This window comes from Aedes albopictus, chromosome 1 (genome assembly GCF_035046485.1).
Source record: "Aedes albopictus strain Foshan chromosome 1, AalbF5, whole genome shotgun sequence".
Taxonomy (NCBI): domain Eukaryota; kingdom Metazoa; phylum Arthropoda; class Insecta; order Diptera; family Culicidae; genus Aedes; species Aedes albopictus.
The window spans coordinates 58,527,903-58,549,412 of record NC_085136.1 but is presented as its reverse complement, the minus strand read 5'-3'; the positions used below and the strand labels follow the sequence as shown (position 1 = coordinate 58,549,412).

The 21,510-nt window shown below is 41.9% G+C and overlaps 1 protein-coding gene and 1 long non-coding RNA gene across 2 annotated transcripts in view; one reads left to right on the top strand and one right to left on the bottom strand.

The window, feature by feature from the left end:
* LOC134284960 (uncharacterized) overlaps positions 1–21,510 on the top strand; it is a 241,904-nt gene that overhangs the window by 94,479 nt on the left and 125,915 nt on the right. The gene's annotated exons all lie outside the window — the stretch shown is intronic.
* On the bottom strand, positions 11,756–14,166 carry LOC134284957 (uncharacterized). The gene is made up of 2 exons (XM_062844598.1): positions 13,938–14,166; positions 11,756–12,979 (listed from the first exon to the last, which is right to left on the bottom strand). Exons 1-2 carry the CDS (start codon positions 13,950–13,952, stop codon positions 11,777–11,779), a joined length of 1,218 nt encoding a protein of 405 aa, XP_062700582.1. The 5' UTR covers positions 13,953–14,166; the 3' UTR covers positions 11,756–11,776.

Below are 21,510 nucleotides of genomic sequence, written 5' to 3'. Positions count from 1 at the left end.
CCCATCGTACACCGATTTATCGGTCTTTTTCAAAATATGATAGTTGGCCAACTGCCCACCCGTGGCGCTCGCATCGTTTTTGTTCGAGTTTGACGTTCGCTCATTACCGCCACCTAGTTGATGGTCGGCCAAACTTAGTCCTTTTAGCATTGGGCGAATATGATTCCGTGACTATGATTTGAATCGAAAAGTGTTCGAAGTGTTACGTCTGTTTGTCTGTGGTATAGTAGTTCTCTTACCGGACTTACGGTCAAACTGCTTGAACTCATCGAAAGTCTATGGATATACGGACAAGTTTTTTAGGAACTCTTGGAAATATCCTTGAAAAAACCCTATGAAAGTATCCTGGATAAATCCTAGGAGAGAATTCGTGAAAGAATTCCTGGAGAAATCGTTGGAAAAATTCCTGAAACAATCGAATTGTCCTTTCAAATAACCTTTAGTAAGCTTATAAAGTATCATTGGAAGATTTTCTGGAAAAATCATTAAAAGCATTCCTGGAAGAGTTCTTGAAAAAATTCCTGGACGAAGTGCTGGAGAAATGCATTGCAGAATTCCTAGAGAAATTTCTGGACAAAAATTTTGAGAATTTTTTCATTTTTTTTTAAGGAATTTCTAGGAAAGTCCAGGGTGTTTCTTTGATGAATTCTCCGAGGAACTCCTTGAGAAATCCTTGAAGGAACTCCTGGAGCAACCATTGCAGGAGTTCTTGGAGAAGCTCCTAAAGGAAATATTGGGGAAATTATTAGATCATTCATTGGAGTAATTACTGAAGGATATCTTGAAAAAACTTTCGGAAGAATCCTTAGAAGAACTACTGGAGGATTCTTTGGAAGAACTCCCTGAGATATCCGTGAAGCAATGGGGTGTAATTGCTGTAGAAATCCTTGGAGGCCTTTCTGGTGAAGACTTTTAAAGAAATTCTGGAGGGGATCCTTGGAAGAATTCGCAGATGAGTCCTCCGAGAGATTCCTAGAAGAATGGATATATTTTGCATCACATATGAAATGGCTCTGTCTTGACAGACATTAGAATAATTTGACATTCTTAAACTTTCATGGATGTCCTTTTCTTACTCGCTTACTTACCGATAAGACTAAGGCCTTTTCTACTGTAGTTATTATTAGCATTTTAATTGCGTTCCTCAGAGCCAGATGCTCTCTTCGAAATTCTTCGCGAAGAATTTCTTTTCTGGAATCTTCAGAGGAATTGTTTAAGAACATCCTGACGGAGTCCATGAGCCAATTCTGGCAAAATTTTTGAAGAAATTCTTGCTGGAACCCTTGGAGGAATGCATTGAGGAATTTCTTGATGACTTTTTGGACGATACACTGGAAGAAAATCGTCCAAGAATTCTTTAAGCATATCCCGAAAAAAAAGCTTTAGATGATTCCTTGTCTGAATCTTTGGACTTATTTCTGGAGACATTCCTGAAATTCCGAAAATTCTTGAATTTCTAATCGTATTTCTTGAGAAACCCTTGGAAGTGTTGCTATAGAAATTTTTGGAAGAACTTCTTGAAGAATCTATAGAACAGTTTTTGAGAGAACCTTATAAGCATTCCTGTAGGAATATTCGAAGTAGTTTGTAAAATCTTCTAGAAATTCTTCGATAAACTTTTGGAAAAAAAACCTTGACGAGATTTGTAGAAGAATCCTTGGGGAAATTCCTGAAGAAATTCTTGGAGAGATTCCTTGAGATTTTTTTGAAGAAACTTTTGGAAGAATTCTCGAGGGCATTGCTAGAGGAAACGAAGGAGAATTCCTGGAATAATTTCAAGAGGCATTTCTGGAGCAATCCTTGGATGAATTTGTGAAGAAATCCTACGAGAAAACTTTTGATAAATCGATACAAAATTTCTAAATTTAATCTGGGGAGAATATTGAAGTAAGGGGCTGTGCATAAATTACGTAAAGGTTTATGGAGGGAGAAGGGGTTTGAGAAATCTTACGCGTCATACAAAAATATTTAGGTTCTCATACAGAAAATCTTTCAAGGAGGGGGAGGAGGTGTCAAATAATAGCAAAAATTCCTTTACGTAATAAATGGACAGCCCCTAACATTGATTGCTCCATCGTAGTAGCAGTTGCTAATCAAAGTAAATACCGTCTTACCCCGTATTGGCTCGACACGTTTTGAAACGACACTTTCAAGTTGGTACCCCGCTTATTCGACACCACCTTATTCGAGCTTTTCATTCGCACCACTACAATATCTGTTGAAATCCTATATACCATATTGTGCGTTTAGCACTAAATTGAATTCCGAAAAAAAAATCATTGACTTCCACTGCCTTTCCTATGCGTTAAACGTTAAGTCGAAAGTAGTGCGCTATACAGTGAATCTGGATTTCTATACAGCGCACTACTTCTGACGTAATGTTCAACGCATAGGAAAGGCAGCGGAAGTCAATGAAGTTTTTTTCGGAATCCAATTTAGTGCTAACGCCACAATAACAAATCCAAAACATAACTGTAGGGGTTGAGAGAGATAGAGAGAAAAAGATTAATAGGGCATATAGCGTCAGTTGCGGTGATGCACCACCGGAAAAACAAAGCAAACGATCAACACGAAATGAAACGTCAGTCTTGTAAAGCATTTTGTGCGAGAAGGTATCGCTCCTCCTCGTTGGCGTGCGTTTGGCTGCAGGATTCGGCTGGTGTGCTCGGAGGTGTCCCTCCGGACACTACAATAACAAAAACAAAAATAGAGTTGCCAAATTTCAATGAGCAACGTGGAGTAGGGTGACCAGTTTATCGAATTTAAAGTTTACCCCGGTTATTCGACAACTGCCATTTTCCGGGAAGAAGGTTTTCCGGGAGAAAGATGACAGGGCGAAGACCATGTGGGTGGTCCTGTCAAAAACATTCTCCAAGAAAGGATTTGCGCGGGGGGAGCGACACTAGTTTTGGCAAGCCGAAAAACCCAAAAAAAAGTCGAAAAAAAAAACCCGGTAAAACCCGCAATTTTTTTGCGGGTTTTAGTGACATTTTGGGCTTTTTCAGCTTTTTTGAGGTTTTTTGGTTTGGTCAAACTAGAAGGTACTGCGTTAGCCGATCACTTTCGACAGTTCGATGAACTCGTGCGGCAGCTGAAAGACGCCGGGCGACGTTGACAGAACTCGATCAAGCGAGTCAACTTTTCATTTCGTCGCTGGCCTCCTATGATGTTTTAACAACGGCGATGGAAAATCTAGCAGATGACTAGATCAAGCTGGACATGGTAAAGGCTGGTTTACTGACAGAGGAACGGAAGCGATTCGGAAGGGATGGCAGCGTGATGAACAGTTCTGAAAGTATGGTTATGGCAACCACGGCTAAGATGATGTCAGGAGCATTGGCGGAGCCAGCATTTTCTTTTTTCTTACTCACTCTCCTAAACATACACGAGAAGGAGAAAGATAGAAGAGGAGGCAGCTAACTCGGATAAACTTTTTTCGTCGATTGCAGAGTTGGCCAACCCGGCAACAATCAATAACGCAAAAAATGCGAAAGGCAAGTAAGATATCGTGAAGAAGAATGGTTACTGAGGGCGGAAGACTGTCATTGAACATCAGTAAAGTGCCGTACGTCCTCAATATCCGGTTCAATTTACTATCTGTAGCGGCGTTGCTGAAGGTTGGTGTAAATACTCTTCAAAACGGCTTGGCACATGCATTGAATGATCAATTCAAATTTCATTTGATTTACGCGATCCTTCCACCAGAGGCGCAAGTGTTGGATCGCTTTAACGTTTGCAAGTGCACAAGCTGAGAAAATAACAGACAGCTTGTGTACAATACACGTTCGGTCGGTGCAAACGGTTTAACTGCAAGTCCGGTACGTGAAACAAATTTGTAGTTATCGCATGGTGCGCCATGTTAACCCAAATGAGCAGTCGGATCACGTTCACGGTTATTTACTAAATATCGATTGACAACTCGTTGACATCTGTCAGCCATTGCAGTTACCGAGTTTCATTCGCTTAGTGAAACGTAAACATGTTGCATTTATCGAACGTTTACTGTAGTAGTGTGCGTGTTAGACAAACGCCAAATCGAAATCCTTCATGGCCGACAGTGCCTCGCGCGATTCTACCAATAGGTGGCAGTGTGCTTATAAAAATACACCGGGCAAAAGTTTTTGCTTAATTTCCTCTAAGAGTTACGTCTGTTTGTCTGTGGAGATATTATCGATGAAGCCATGATGCGCGGTAAATTGTTTTATCTCATGATGGATGTTGAAGCGGAATCAGCTTAAACGGCTGAAGAAATCAGCCATGTGGAGAACCGGCATTGACGATATGCCCATCTGAGCTAGGTACCAAAACATGGAGAAGCTGCAACGTTCGAAAATGGTCCACGGAATGACGTTAACGAAAACCACCAAACAGATTGACAAATCGTGTGCGGAAAGCGAATTTGCTCGTATGCCTTTCACCAGCGACAATAGAACCATTGGTTCAGATCGACCGAAGTCCAACGGAGACCTTCAGAAGCAAAACTCCCGCTGAAATGTAGAACGGAGAAAAGCCAACGGCAGATCATTGTCTCACATTCGGAAGTCAGGCGTTCTCTCGGATTCCGAAACAGAAACGAACCATAGATTAAATGTTTTATACTTGAAGACATCCATAAAGCCAGATTTTAAGATTAAACAAAACTCTCCGATATGTAGACCCTATGGCATTCATTAATACCACAATAAAACTGCTAAAACTTTCAACAGATGGCGATCCGTTCGATAAGTAACGATATCTGTTGGTGGAAAAGCAGAAACTACGGCACGGCTAGGTTTATTGCGGTCATCATAAAAGTAAACTTGCTTTCGTTTAATTTCGCTAATTATGGTCGTCGCCATATTGCAGAATTATCTGACGTAAATGGAAATAAGTTAATTTTGCTCAAATAAGCAATTAATTTATAGTTTACCGCCATTTCCATAACATGCTCCCATAAATTGACTCTCTCAACTGAGTTTTCTTGTGATTCGAGATAGTTTTACCACAGAGAACAGACGTCTATCTTTACTTTCTGGCTTGTGTAAAACTTTGTAACGGTCATATCAGAGTATGTGGTTATGCTCCCGTTGCGTGGCGCTAGCGTCCCATCTCTTACATTGTTGTGTTGTCATTTTTGTTTCCAGTGCTCGCCGTATTTGGCCGTTTGGCGCTCGCGTCACTTTGTGGGCTAGTGTATTTTAACTCTGAACACTGCCATCGTGGGGTCAAATCGACTTTATATGTGGGGCAGTCTCCGTTGGTGGCGTTGAGGTACACTTAAATCCTTTACACACGATTTCGACGTATTTTTGTTCGAGCTTAAATGTCTGTTCTCTGTGGTTTTACTATATTAACGAATATATTTTTTTATTTCATTCTAAGATGATAATATCCACAATTTTCGAAGCGCATTAATTTTATGTTTCTGCAACCCCAATATTCACGGTAAAATTGAATGCGCATAAGCCTACTAACACAATAACTACTAAAATATTACTTTGAAATGATCGCTTTCTTCTTACGAATGGTATCCTCCTAAAGTTTACGTGCCGTCAAAGAGCTCCTTTGCGTCTTGAGCTGTCATATTTTTTGTTGAAAAAAAAAATCAACAATCATCATAACCTCTTTTCGAGTACGGATTTTTTTTCAACTAGGTTTTAAAATAGTTTTATTGCTACTCTTAATACGGTTTGCTAAACCTCTCCGAGAGTGGTCCACGTAGCCGGAAGATGCTCTTAAAGAGGTTATCAGGATGTTTTGATGTATGAATCAGTTTTATTGCGAGTTTTATAAAATAGGTCATGAGGATCTCTTATAGAGCTGAACATAACTTAAAATGTTACTTGGGAATAGGATTAAAATTCAGCAACTGAGAGGGGGTGTTGAAGTAACAAAGATTGCCTAGAGGGATTCTTGGAGAAACTCCTTGATGGACCCCTGGAGGAATTCCTGAAAGAACTCCTAGAGGGATTCCTAAAGCAAATCCAAGGGAAATTTCTAGGGTTCCTGGCCCTCTAGTAGAGGGATTGCTTGAGGAACTCCAAAGAAAATTCCTGGAAGGATTCCTTGAGTAACTTAGAAAGAGTTTCGTGCGCTTCTTGAGGGATCCCTTAAAGACCTGCTAAAGCGATTTCTGAAGGGACTCCTAGAAAAATTCCTGGAGGTACTCCAAGGAGGATTCCTAGAAGGAATCCTGAAGAAATTCCTAAAAGGATTCTTTAAAGAACCCCTAGAGGGATTGCTGAAAGAACGCATAGAAGGATTTCTAAAGAAAACTCCTAGAGAGATTCCCGGAAGAACTCAAAGAGGGATGCCTGAAAGAACTCCTAGAGGAACTTCAAGAAGAGTTTCCAGTGGGATTCCTCAAGAAACTCCTGGAGGGATTCCTGAAAGAACTCCTAGAGATATTCCCGGAAGAACTCTTAGAAGGATTCCTGGAATAGTTTAGAGATAGTTTAGAGGGATTTCTGAAGGAACTCCAAGGGGAATTTCTAGAGGGACTTCTGAAGCAACTCCTATAGGGACTCACAGACGGACTCCTGAAGAAACTCCAAGCGGAATTCTCATAGAGGGTTTCCTGAATTACCTCCTGGAGAAACTCCTTGAATGATTCCTGAAGGAACTCCATGGGAAAAAATTAAAACGATTCCTGGAGGAACTACTTGAGGAATTCCTGAAGAAAGTCCAAGGGGCATTCCTAGAGGGACTTCTGGAGAAACTCTTAGACGGATTCATTAAAGAACTCCTGGAGGGATCCCTGAAAGACCACCTAGGGGGATTCCTTGAAGAATTCATAGAGAAATTCCTGAAGGGACTCCAGGGGAAATTTTTAAAAGGACTTCTTTTTTAGGATTTTGCCGATAACTGAATTTGAAATTGTGGTTTTCCGTTAAAACGGATTTCCACAAATATCAAGTGACGGTTGAGAGATTGAAAAATCCAAATGACAATCGATAACTCGAATTCTTGAGAAAGATCCGATACGGATCGAAACGTCGGAGTAAGAGAAACAAAAGGTTGTTTTTGATCTCACAATCGAACTGAAAAGCCAAAAAATCCTAAAAAACAGCTAGAACATTCGGAATCAATTAGCGTAAAAGGATTCCTAAAGGAAATACTTGAGGGATTCCTGAAGAAAGTCCAAGGGGTTTTCCTAGAGGGATTCCTAGAGCAACTCCTAATCGTATTCCCTAAAGAAATCCTATGGGGACTCCTGAAAGAAATCCTACAGGAAATCCTGGAAGAACTCCTAGAGGGATTCATGGAAGAGCTTCTGGAAGGATTTTTTGAGGAACTACTTGAGGAATTCTTGAAGAAAGTCCAAGGGACATGCCTAGAGGAATTTCTGTGGAATTCCTTGAGGGTTTCCTGAATGAACTCCAAAGGGAATTTGTGGAGAGATTCCTGGAGGAACCACAGGACGAATTCTTGAGTGGCTCCTGGACTAACCCCTTCAATAAATCTTGAGAAACACTAGGGGAATTTCTGGAGGATTTTTTAGATAGATCCCAAAAATTCCCAGAGCTTATACCGAAGAGGGGTAACTGAAGAAAATTCTGAAAGAATTAGCGGAGGTCTCAGAGAAAAATGTACGTAAAGATGGTCAAACGATCTTCTGAACAAAAATCAGCGGAAGTCTAAGAACAGTTTTAAGGCAACTCCGGGCGATATTTTCAGAAGCTTTTAGTGAAACTCCTCAGTTCTAACAAAATATCCATTAGATCACCTGGACGACTTCCCGGTGGACATCACTGAATAGCTTTCTGAACAATCCTTCGCAGAATTCTCCGAGGAACCCCCATGATTTGCACAACAACTATTGGAAAATTTCCTGGATGATCTGCAGGAAGAGTTCAAGAAAAAAGCTCCAAGGATCTATTGGAAAAATTCTTGGAGGACATCGGAGTCTTGTCTTGCATTCACCCGAACCAAATTCACTCGATCCGAGAATTTTTACACTAAAGCGGGGCCGTTTCCAATCAATGGACTTATGCACCGATGAACCAAATTCATCGCGGTCCGAGAATTTTGACACTAGACCGGGGCCATTCCCAATCAGAATCGTTCAATTCTGATTGGAAATCGTTCAATTCCGATTGGAAACGACCCCGCTCTAGTGTCAAAATTCTCGGACCGCGATGAATTCGGTTCATCGGTGGATAAGTCCATATCGTCCAATAGACGAGTGCACCGATGAACTGTGTAATGATTTTAGACTTGTAAAGTTAATTAACAGCCGAGTTTCTACTTTAATTTCTGTATTTTCCACGGATCACACTTTTCCCGATCCAACGCCGTCGGTGACCGTTTCTATTCTCCCCCTTTCCCTACCGCTCCCTCTCTCTATCTCCCTTGGTTATGTCAACTCTCACTAAAGCCTATCTCGCACGAGGGGTGCGGCACTACATCCCCCTTAACACTTCTTGATGTAATGTGGCATATAGTTGTTAAACCAGACTGGTTCCTTCCTCTTCCGTTTTCCTCCTACAGCTGTATGCGTTTCCTCGGCTGGTTCTTGATTATCACACGTGTGTGGTGAGTCGATGGAAGGAGCAAAGTTCTGGTTACTGAAAGGTTCGCGATTGTTTGATCCTGTGCTGAAGTCGTTAGAGGTTGTTGATTCCGATTTCTCGATCTTCTTCATGTGCGCTGTGTTTCTTCTGAACTCCTTTCCAGTTGCCGTTGATTTGACCGTCACATCTGATCCCTGTTTGCGAAGTACCACAAATTCTTCATTCATGAATGCTGTGCTCAACTTGTTGTCCTTCTTCATCCGTTTAAGTAGCACAGTATCCCCCACAGCAATATCTTTAACAGTCGCCCTTCTTTTCGCGTCACTGTACTCCTTCCCTTTTTCCTTCTGAATTGAATCGCGATCTCTGGTATCCTCATCATCAACCCGAAAATTCGTCAACTGTGGAAGTTTCGTACGTATTTTCCGACCAAACATCAATTCAGCTGGGGAACGACCTGTTGTGGGATGTATTGCAGAACGATAAGTGAGCAGAAATTTTTGAAGTTCCACTCTCCAGTCTTGTCCAAGTTCCTGAGAGATTTGCAAACGCTTGAGAATGGTACGGTTTTGACGCTCTACTTCTCCGTTCATTTGGGGCCAATATGGAACGGTGTTAATAAGCTTGATCCCGTAACTCTGGCAAAACTCAGCAAATTTTTCGCAATCCTCACTTAATTGTGGGGCATTATCAGCAGTGAGAGTAATTGGGACCCCAAAACGGCAAAATATTGTTCGTAACTCGTCGACTGTACATTCTGCTGTAATACTGTTCATCTCGCATACTTCAAAATATCTACTGTAATAGTCTATGACTACCAGTAAGAATTGCCCTTCTGGTAGGGGACCTAGGAAATCTATTGCGATGTCTTGCCATGGGCCCGATGGTAAATCTCGTCGACTCATCGGCTCTGGAGCATCCGGAGCGGAAACAAGCATACATCCTCGGCACTTTTTGACATGAGCTTCAACATCTGTATCCATCTTAGGCCACCAAACCGATACTCGAAGATGGCTTTTCATCATTCGAGTTCCGGGATGACCCTCGTGAGCTAAAGACAGCACCTTTTCCCGCAGCGATTTAGGAACCACTATGCGATCTCCTCGCATTAGAATGTTTCCAATTTGGCAAAGTTCTTGTGCAATCACACGATACTCTGTTGGAAGCTCAAAAAGGCGACCACATGCAACCTTGCTCAAGAGTTCTTGTATTTCCTCATCCTGCGTGGATATTGCTTCGATTTCTTCCCATCTTACGGCAGCAATGCTCGCAGCGATGTTTGCAATTTCGTTCACGAATAGTTCCTCTGAGTAATCGAAAGGTGTTGGTTCCAACGTAGACAACCGCGACAAGACGTCCGCCACATTCTTTTCACCTGCTACGTGTTTAACGGTGTAATCGAAAACCTGTAGCCGCAGTACCCACCTCTCGATTCTGGCACAAGGTTTCGAGCGTGCTGTGAATAAAAACTCCAAGGCTTTACAGTCTGTGATAAGGACAAATCTTTTACCAAGAAGATACATTTGAAATCTTTCCACGCCCCATACAGCTGCCAGGGCCTCTTTCTCTGTCTGGCAGTACCGTTTTTCCGTTTTAGTAAGAGATTTAGAAGCGAAACATATGACCCGATGCTCTCCGATTTCGTTGGTTTGTACCAGTATAGCTCCCAAAGCAGATGGACTTGCGTCGACTATTACAGACGTCGAGTGATTTGTATTAAAGTACCCCAAACTTGTGGTATTCGTGAGCGCGCTTTTAATGGCATCAAAAGAGGTTTGATGCTCAAGCTTCCATTCAAATTGCGAGTCTTGCTCTGTCAATCGTCGTAGCGGTTCGTCTAGGGCTGCCAAATTATTAATGAACTTGTTCATATAATTTGCGAGCCCTAAGAAACTTTTTACCTCCGATACATTTACCGGTTGTCTGAATGAAACGAGAGCATCGACTTTAGAGGGCGAAGGACGGATTCCATTCGCCGAGATCACGTGACCGATAAACTGAAGCTCGGGAACCCCAATAATACACTTTTCGTGATTTAGAACTACCCCTCGGTCGCGTAGACGCTCATACACCTTTTTCAAACGAATGTTATGTTGCTCCAAATCGTCGCCTTCTACATAAATGTCGTCCAAATAGCATACCGTACCTGTATCGATAACTTAAATGTGATGTCATTCATAAAAAAAAAGGTTTGTTGGTTTGTACCCACTTACCCTCGCATCCGGCCAAAATCTCTTCCATGACTTTCTGGAATATTTCCGGGGCGGAAACTAAACCAAATGGAAGCCTCTTGAATCTGAAGAGGCCCCGGCTAGTGATAAACGTCGTTATGTCACGCGACTCTGGAGCCAGTTCTGTTTGCAAAAATGCATCCCTGATGTCAAGCTTACTACGCACTCTACCTTTCCCAATACGCGCGAGAAGCTCGTCAACTACCGGCATAGGGTAACGTTCGCGCAAAACCGCTTCGTTTACGCGTCTGAGATCCAAACATACGCGTGGCTCACCGTTGGCTTTTCCCACAACGACCAATGGAGAGACCCATGTAGTAGGCCCTGCTTTGACCTAAAATATTGTTACAAAACAGTATGTCAGTAAAATAGTACAATGAAGGAAATTTATTCAACATCCGACACGAATCAACTAATAATCAAAACAATAACTAAACAGGTTATAATGTAATGCTGTTTTATTTAGTTTGTTTGGAATAGTAACATAAGAAAGTCAGTCAATAGAAAAAGAAAGTAATTAATAATCAATCACCTCGATTATGTCCTGCGCCAACAACTGATCCAGTTTACCATTAACTGCAGCCTCATATGGGAGCGGTATGCGTCTTACTGGTTGGAATACGGGTTTGAATGCAGGGTCCATGTGGATCTGCACCTGTACATCCTTTATTTTCCCGAACGGAACGATTTTTCGATCTAGTTGATTCACCTCAATGCCGATTTTCAGGACCCCCAGGGCTTTTGCGGTTTGATCACCCATGATGCAGCGTTGGCCTTCCTGTACGACGAAAAACGTAGCCATTTCGCTCTTGAATCCCATCTCAACTTTGGCGCGGAATGATCCCAAAACCACAGACAAACAGACGTAACACTCTGATAATTCCCATCGTACACCGATTTATCGGTCTTTTTCAAAATATGATAGTTGGCCAACTGCCCACCCGTGGCGCTCGCATCGTTTTTGTTCGAGTTTGACGTTCGCTCATTACGGCCACCTAGTTGATGGTCGGCCAAACTTAGTCCTCTTAGCATTGGGCGAATATGATTCCGTGACTATGATTTGAATCGAAAAGTGTTCGAAGTGTTACGTCTGTTTGTCTGTGCCAAAACATTCAACGGAACCTTGCTTCCGTAGCCTTTTATGATCTCTTGGCAGCCCTTCCGCATATCCTCGACGATGACGCCATGCTGCTTTAGCCTTTCCCATGCTGCTGAGTGGATCAAGTTCACATCGGACCCAGAGTCCACCAACAGATCGAGCATCACTCCACCGACGATACATTCAAGAACATTCGATTCATTCCCAAAATGGAAACAGTAATAGGGCTTCTGATGCGAATCTAACTGGGCCGGTGTGTCCGAAGAGGGTCCGCTGTTAAGCTGCTGCTCACTCTTCTCGACCAAACGCACTCTTTTCGCTCCTGAAGTTGTTGATCTGGATGTGAATCGTGTTCGGCATACAGCCTCGAAATGGCCCGCTTTTTTACAACGCCGACATGTTTGATTTCGAGCCTTGCATTCCTTAGATGACGATATGTGCCCTCTTGTACCGCAGTTGAAACAGGTGATTTCCCGGTTACCTTGGAACTTGCGGTTGGGTCCAGGGATTCTATTTAGGTCCTTTCGGGCCTCTACCCGGAACACCTTGTCTGACACTAACTCTTTGGTGTTGAGCGAAGTCAAATCGCTGACTTGTTGTTCCACGCCTTCCAACATGGCCCCCATGCCTTCGACTTCCGCCAATGAAACATCTTTCTGCAGAATCCTGCGCCGCAGCTCCTCCGAAGCGCAACCTTCTACGATAACATCCAGCACGAAAATCTCTGTCAGTACTTTACGTACATCAACAGTGTACTTTTCCAGTCCGCAATCCGCTAATTGTTGCCTGATTCGGAGCACAAAATGGGCAAATCTCTCGTTCTTCTCCTGACGAATTTTCCTCAACCGACATCGCTCCAGAATGTACTGTCGCCCAGGCTCGAAAAAATCATCCAGCTTGGAAACTGCTACGTCATACCAGTTTGGTTTGGTAGAGATCAACGGTAGCTTGTCGACGTCAGGTAAGCTTTCATACACTTGTTGAAGCTGCTTGCCACCGAAATGCAATAATTTCGCACGCATTTTTTTCTGGTCAGTGATGTCGTAGGCTTCGAAATAGATTTCCAGAGCCGACTTCCAACTTTTCCATTCCTTCGCAAGTTGATTTTTTCCAATCTCTTCACAGCGGAACGGTGGAATCGGCCGGGCTTCGTCAATCTGCAAAATATAGTAAAAGTAAACAAATGATCAAGATGCCAAAAACACTCATGTTTTGCTTGATCAGTAACATTTTTTTGTCTTCAGTATCAGCACAAACGAAGGTTCGTCTATGACGGTAGTACCGTACACTCAGGCAAATAAACCTAAGATTAGCATAAGGTCTAACTTATGAAATGGCCTTTAAACAAATCATAACGGCTAGAACGATTTTCATAAGGTCGGTCTATGACGCAGAATCGACTCACAGTTTGGCTTTAATACACATTTAGCAACACGATATTCTCAAGCGTCGATAGCCGCGTGGGTTGGGCACGAGCTCAGTGATCTCGACGTTCATGGATCGATTCCAGTCTGCATCATTTTGTGATTTTTCTGCTCTTTTCATAAGTTTAACTTATGTAATTAGGTCATAATAAGCATGTTCAATTTTCATAAGGTTTTCTTATGGCATCCATACTTTACAGTTATGGTTAAATTTCATAAGGTATTTTGACGAAATTCGGTAGTTTATTTCGCTGAGTGTATAGTACACACACAACAAAATGTTCCTCAGAACGCCTCACATACTTCTCAAAGTAATATCATCCTCGGATGTCATTCATACTCCTCAGAGTATCCTGTCGATCGACGTCTGCCGGCTCCTCGGAGCATTTGTTTACCCACTTCATACATAGTTCCTCAGAACCTAGCTCTCCTCAGAGACAAAAACATTTATTCGGCCGAATACCTCCAGTTTCTTCACTGTACTGCTCACAGTCACAGTATTTACTCATACTATTACCACTATCTCTACTTCACCATTTGCACCCACACCAGGATCCACAAACGAGGCGAGGTTCTACACCATGCCGAACAATGTGAGAAAAAATGACTGGCTTTTGGCAACGGCTCGTCATCACCACCAATCTTGATTTCGCAATAAGTTGTAGTTCCAGTCAGTGAAACCGCTACTCACCAGTTTTTCCATCATCCTCGTCGCCAGATGTAATGATTTTAGACTTGTAAAGTTAATTAACAGCCGAGTTTCTACTTTAATTTCTGTATTTTCCACGGATCACACTTTTCCCGATCCAACGCCGTCGGTGACCGTTTCTATTCTCCCCCTTTCCCTACCGCTCCCTCTCTCTATCTCCCTTGGTTATGTCAACTCTCACTAAAGCCTATCTCGCACGAGGGGTGCGGCACTACAAACTGAATTCATCGCGGTCTGAGAATTTTGACACTACAGCGGGGTCGCTTCCAATCAGAATCGTCCAATTCTGATTGGAACGGCCCCACTCTAGTGTCAAAATTCTCGGACCGCGATGAATTCGGTTCATCGGTGGATAAGTCCATTGGAAGATTCCAATAAAAATTGACCCCACTCTAGTGTCAAAATTCTCGGACCGAGTGAATTCTGTTCACCGATGGATAAGTTCATTGCAGCTTAAGGGGAGAAAAAGTGGATTTGACGTTTGGTTCATCCTCGTTCATCTAATTTTTTTCCCTTTTAGATGAACTTTGACAGTTATCGGTAGTTTGTTTTTATTACTTTTCGTTGCCGTTTTTTCAGTTGTATTTAACTTCGTATGAAAAACTACACTGAAATACAGCGTATGATTTGGAAAAGTAAGAAAGTATTTAAACATATTTGAAAGAGGCGATGTGGACGGAAATGGTCTATCGCCCCGTCGGTCTTTTGATGTTTACTAATTCATTTCACACGTTCCCTTCTGTAGACATCCAAGCCCAATAAAATAGGTGGCAGCGCCACGATAGCACACGCTTTCGCCATCCTAAGGTTGAATGCGTTGAACGTCGAGCTGTCTACCATGCCTCGAGGGCAGCAGCTGGCTCATTTTGACAGAAGATTGACGCGACGGTAAAAAATCACATTCTGATGGTGCCACAGCTATACGAATCGATATCACTTTCACTTTCTTCCAGGCTGGCAATTTCAAGCACCACCGTCGTCAGCCGTGTTCTCGGTCTTTGAACTAGCAGAGGACCGCTGATGGAATGGCAGCAAGGAAGACCGACGTGCGCCAGTCGGTTCTACCGCGTCATGCGTTAAAGTCGTCGTCTTCCATCACAGATGGCGGAAAAGTGTCACACCCCTCCGGGCATTCATAACGTACTATGTATAGTGTGCGGACAGGAGAAAAATAGAGATCGTTTAGGTTCCTCACAAGATTGAACGATGTAATTTTCCGCTGCGAGGTTCAGGTGCAGGCACCGAAATTATCTGATAGAAGGTGATACTATCAATTATCTGATAGACCACTGATACTATCAATTTGAGCTACTGATACTATCAGTTCTTTTCTATCAGCGATAGTATCACTGATAGAACGGGTTCTATCAGGAATAGAAAAAATAGAGATAGTATCTCTATCAGTAAAAATAGTGAAAGAGATACTATCAGTAAAACTTCTATCAATTGATAGAGATAGAAGTTCTATCTCTATCAATTGATAGACTGATAGAAAGAAAATTGTTGGACAATGAGCAAGACGCATCATAAGCCGTCATAAAATCTTAAGTTCTGAAAAGACATTATGAAACCCATGCAATACGGGTATTTTCGGAACGGGCTCGAAGAGTAGAAGCCAAAAATCGATGTCCGCCGCCATTTTGAAATCCAAGATGGCGGCCATCGGGTTTCAAAAAATGTTGTAAACCCATGCAATATGGGTATTTTCGGAACGGGCTCGAAGAGTAGAAGCCAAAAATCGATGTCCGCCGCCATTTTGAAATCCAAGATGGCGGCCATCGGATTTCAAAAACTGTTGTAAACCCATGCAATATGGGTATTTTCGGAACGGGCTCGAAGAGTAGAAGCCAAAAATCGATGTCCGCCGCCATTTTGAAATCCAAGATGGCGGCCATCGGATTTTGAAAAATGCTGTAAACCCATGCAATATGGGTATTTTCGGAACGGGCTCGAAGAGTAGAAGTCGAAAATCGATGTCCGCCGCCATTTTGAAATCCAAGATGGCGGCCATCGGGTTTCAAAAAATGTTGTAAACCCATGCAATATGGGTATTTTCGGAACGGGCTCGAAGAGTAGAAGCCAAAAATCGATGTCCGCCGCCATTTTGAAATCCAAGATGGCGGCCATCGGATTTCAAAAACTGTTGTAAACCCATGCAATATGGGTATTTTCGGAACGGGCTCGAAGAGTAGAAGCCAAAAATCGATGTCCGCCGCCATTTTGAAATCCAAGATGGCGGCCATCGGATTTTGAAAAATGCTGTAAACCCATGCAATATGGGTATTTTCGGAACGGGCTCGAAGAGTAGAAGTCGAAAATCGATGTCCGCCGCCATTTTGAAATCCAAGATGGCGGCCATCGGGTTTCAAAAAATGTTGTAAACCCATGCAATATGGGTATTTTCGGAACGGGCTCGAAAAGTAGAAGTCGAAAATCGATGCCCGCCGCCATTTTGAAATCCAAGATGGCGACTATCGGATTTCAAAAATTGTTGTAAACCCATGCAATATGGGTATTTTCGGAACGGGCTCGAAGAGTAGAAGCCAAAAATCGATGTCCGCCGCCATTTTGAAATCCAAGATGGCGGCCATCGGATTATGAAAAATGCTGTAAACCCATGCAATATGGGTATTTTCGGAACGGGCTCGAAAAGTAGAAGTCGAAAATCGATGCCCGCCGCCATTTTGAAATCCAAGATGGCGGCTATCGGATTTCAAAAATGATTGTAAACCCATGCAATATGGGTATTTTCGGAACGGGCTCGAAGAGTAGAAGCCAAAAATCGATGTCCGCCGCCATTTTGAAATCCAAGATGGCGGCCATCGGATTATGAAAAATGCTGTAAACCCATGCAATATGGGTATTTTCAGAACGGGCTCGAAGAGTAGAAGTCGAAAATCGATGTCCGCCGCCATTTTGAAATCCAAGATGGTGGCCATCGGGTTTCAAAAAATGCTGTAAACCCATGCAATATGGGTATTTTTGGAACGGGCTCGAAGAGTAGATGTCGAAAATTGGTGTCCGCCGCCATTTTGAAATCCAAGATGGCGGCCATCGGATTTCAAAAACTGTTGTAAACCCATGCAATATGGGTATTTTCGGAACGGGCTCGAAGAGTAGATGTCGAAAATCGATGCCCGCCGCCATTTTGAAATCCAAGATGGCGGCCATCGGATTTCAAAAAATGTTGTAAACCCATGCAATATAGGTATTTTCGGAACGGGCTCGATGAGTAGAAGTCGGAAATCGATGTCCGCCGCCATTTTGAAATCCAAGATGGCGGCCATCGGATTTCAAAAACTGTTGTAAACCCATGCAATATGGGTATTTTCAGAACGGGCTCGAAGAGTAGAAGTCGAAAATCGATGTCCGCCGCCATTTTGAAATCCAAGATGGTGGCCATCGGGTTTCAAAAAATGCTGTAAACCCATGCAATATGGGCATTTTCGGAACGGGCTCGAAGAGTAGATATCGAAAATCGATGTCCGCCGCCATTTTGAAATCCAAGATGGCGGCCATCGGATTTTGAAAAATGCTGTAAACCCATGCAATATGGGTATTTTCAGAACGGGCTCGAAGAGTAGAAGTCGAAAATCGATGTCCGCCGCCATTTTGAAATCCAAGATGGTGGCCATCGGGTTTCAAAAAATGCTGTAAACCCATGCAATATGGGTATTTTTGGAACGGGCTCGAAGAGTAGATGTCGAAAATTGGTGTCCGCCGCCATTTTGAAATCCAAGATGGCGGCCATCGGATTTCAAAAACTGTTGTAAACCCATGCAATATGGGTATTTTCGGAACGGGCTCGAAGAGTAGATGTCGAAAATCGATGCCCGCCGCCATTTTGAAATCCAAGATGGCGGCCATCGGATTTCAAAAAATGTTGTAAACCCATGCAATATAGGTATTTTCGGAACGGGCTCGATGAGTAGAAGTCGGAAATCGATGTCCGCCGCCATTTTGAAATCCAAGATGGCGGCCATCGGATTTCAAAAACTGTTGTAAACCCATGCAATATGGGTATTTTCAGAACGGGCTCGAAGAGTAGAAGTCGAAAATCGATGTCCGCCGCCATTTTGAAATCCAAGATGGCGGCCATCGGATTTCAAAAAATGCTGTAAACCCATGCAATATGGGCATTTTCGGAACGGGCTCGAAGAGTAGAAGTCGAAAATCGATGTCCGCCGCCATTTTGAAATCCAAGATGGCGGCCATCGGATTTCAAAAACTGTTGTAAACCCATGCAATATGGGTATTTTTGGAACGGGCTCGAAGAGTAGATGTCGAAAATTGGTGACCGCCGCCATTTTGAAATCCAAGATGGCGGCCATCAGATTTCAAAAACTGTTGTAAACCCATGCAATATAGGTATTTTCGGAACGGGCTCGAAGAGTAGAAGTCGGAAATCGATGTCCGCCGCCATTTTAAAATCCAAGATGGCGGCCATCGGATTTCAAAAAATGTTGTAAACCCATGCAATATGGGTATTTTCGGAACGGGCTCGAAGAGTAGATGTCGAAAATGGATGTCCGTCGCCATTTTGAAATCCAAGATGGCGGCCATCGGATTTTGAAAAATGCTGTAAACCCATGCAATATGGGTATTTTCGGAACGGGTTCGAAGAGTAGAAGTCGAAAATCGATGTCCGCCGCCATTTTGAAATCCAAGATGGCGGCCATCGGATTTCAAAAAATGTTGTAAACTTATGCAATATGGGTATTTTCGGAACAGGCTCGAAGAGTAGAAGCCAAAAATCGATGTCCGCCGCCATTTTGAAATCCAAGATGGCGGCCATCGGATTTCAAAAAAAATTGTTAACCCATGCAATACAGGTCGGACTCGATTATCCGGAGACTCAATTATCCGGAGACTCGATTATCCGGAATTCGATTATCCGGAATTTTAGACTCGATTATCCGGAGTACAGTTTCTTACCGATTTTGGCAACACCTGTTTTTGTCTACTCCCGATTTTGGCAACACCCGTTTTTGGCAACAATTTCTTACCGATTATGGCAACACCCGATTTTGGCAACAATTTTTTACCGATTTTGGCAACAAAAAATTTTGCCCAAAAATTTTTACCGAAAAATCGTTTGTATTTGTAAATGTATTTATATTTTAGCCTTACTCATTTTAAAAAAATCAAAATTCATTAAATTTTCCAAAATCAACATTTTTACAAATCATGACGTAATTTATGAACGTCACCTACAGGGATCGTTTTATAACTTGTGAATAGTCCATATTTAAAATATAAGCCAAATTGACGTATAAAAGTTGAAAATAATCCACAAAAAAAATTACCGATTTTGGCAACACCCCAATTTGGCAACATAAAATTCATCTCGTGTTGCCAAAATCGGTAAGAAACTGTATTTTTATTGCGATATTTTTTTTTATTTCAATGATAAAATTTAACATAATTAAGTATTATAACATTGTGCTGACACGATTTTGGAAGCCCCCGATTCCGTTTTTCTCCGATTTTGTCGTCTTTTTAACCCGATTATGTTAGCCTCTTTTAACGAGAAAATTGAAATGTTTTACACTCAGAATTAACATTTTACATTTCCAGTATTTTACAGTGTATTTCAAATTCAGTTGATAACTTTTGGCGTCATATACACATTACGTAACAAAAAAATCTCGCGTTATATTTGAAAATGGCCAAACTATTTTAAATCAATGCTCAGCGAGTAAACGCTGAATTTTGCATCTGTTTTCAAAACATGCCGTGAATCATCCGGGAAATTTTCAAATAATGATTGCTGGCATTTTTTCTGGGATCCCAACCCTAATAAAAATGTATTATACATGGCTGATAGGGTGAATGATTGTATCATTCCCTGTACATATAATCAAGATGATAGCCCGAAAGGGTTGTTAAGCACGTTGTATCATATTTTTCTATTAGGGAAGTAACCACGGTGCTGAAGCCTTATTGCATGCAGATATACGGTGTATTTAGAGCAATCATTACTTTACATGCAAGCTTAAGGTTGATTTAAAGTGGAAATGGGCAATTATGATATCAAATTAAGATTATCCTCTTAGTCTTAGTTCAGTCGCATAATTGCCATTTCCACTTTAATTCATCCTTAAATGTTAATGGAAAATAATAATTGCTCTAAATCCACCGTATATCTACATGCAATAAGGCTTCGGCACCGTGGTTACTTGGGATTTCTTCAAATTTCCCTTCAAGGGGATACCTTCCAGAGATTTATTCCTCCAAGAACTCCTCCTGAGACTCCTTTGGGAATTTCTACTAAGATTCCTCAAGCAATCCTTGCTGGATTCCACCAGATATTTCCCGAGGAGATTTTACGAAAATTGTTTCGGGCAATTTTTGTTGAGATTCCATCAGGATTTTATACTGGAATTCTTCCACGGATTTTCGTAGTTGTTCTTTAAATACCCACAGTTGGATCATTTTTTTTTCTAGGAATTATTTATGGGATTCTTATGGGGCTTTCTCCAGGTATTTCTTAAAGTTTCCTCCGGAATTTTCTGTTGATATTCCACCAGAAGTTCTTGAGGATTCCTTTAGGTATAGCTGCAGAAATTTCTCCTAGGATTCTTTTAGGAGTTCTTAATTATTTTCTACAGGATATCTTACATGGATTTCTCCAGAAATTCTTCCGGATATTCCTCAGAATTCTTTTAGAGATTTCTCCAGGAAATTTTAAATTAGGCTTGTCCACTTTTTCAAAAACGTTCTCTGATTCTCAAGTCCACCCCCATATTTTGATTGGCATCCAAAAAGAAGTGACTGGTCAAAACTTAAGCCAAATCCATTGAAATTAAGAGGTCCAAAGCATGATTGTCCCCGAAGCTAGTTTTTAGGACATATTGGGCTTTCACGAATTTTAATAATTTTCGCTCAACTCCTACATCATTGATGCCAAAGAAGCAAATAACCAGCAAAAACAGTAACTTCTTTTTGGATTCCAATCAAAATATGGAGATAGACTTGAGAATCAGAGAGCACTTTTTAAAATTAGACTGGTCTATTCTACCTATACTCCTTCAGGAGTTTGACCAACATGTTTGTTAGGTTGGCATCACTGCTCCCAGTATCGTGTAGAGGCACACGGAAGAGGCTGTTTCTAGATTAGAACACTCTGAAAATTAACCCTGAATTCATCATACAACAGACCCATTCACTTCAAAAGTTTATTTTTGTCCCAAAACATTTTCTTCAATTTACACAAATCACACCCCTTTCCCTCAACCATGCCATCTTTAGGGAACATCCATTAAGTACGTTACGCTAAAATTGGAAATTTTTAAACGGATTTTTTCGTGACGTAATTATTGGATGGCCCCTTACTGTTTTTGTTTTGTTTCACGAACCCAGAACCTTTTTATTTAGTTCAAAATTGACAGAAAAGTGCCCCGATCTTATCAACCTAAAACACTTTTAGGCATTTTAGGAGAAGTTGGAGATTTTTAAGGAACGTTGGGGATTTTTAGGAGATATTGGGGAGGATAAAGGAAACTTAGGACTCATTTGGGTCTTCGAGGAAAATGATGCCTCTGGAAAATCTAAG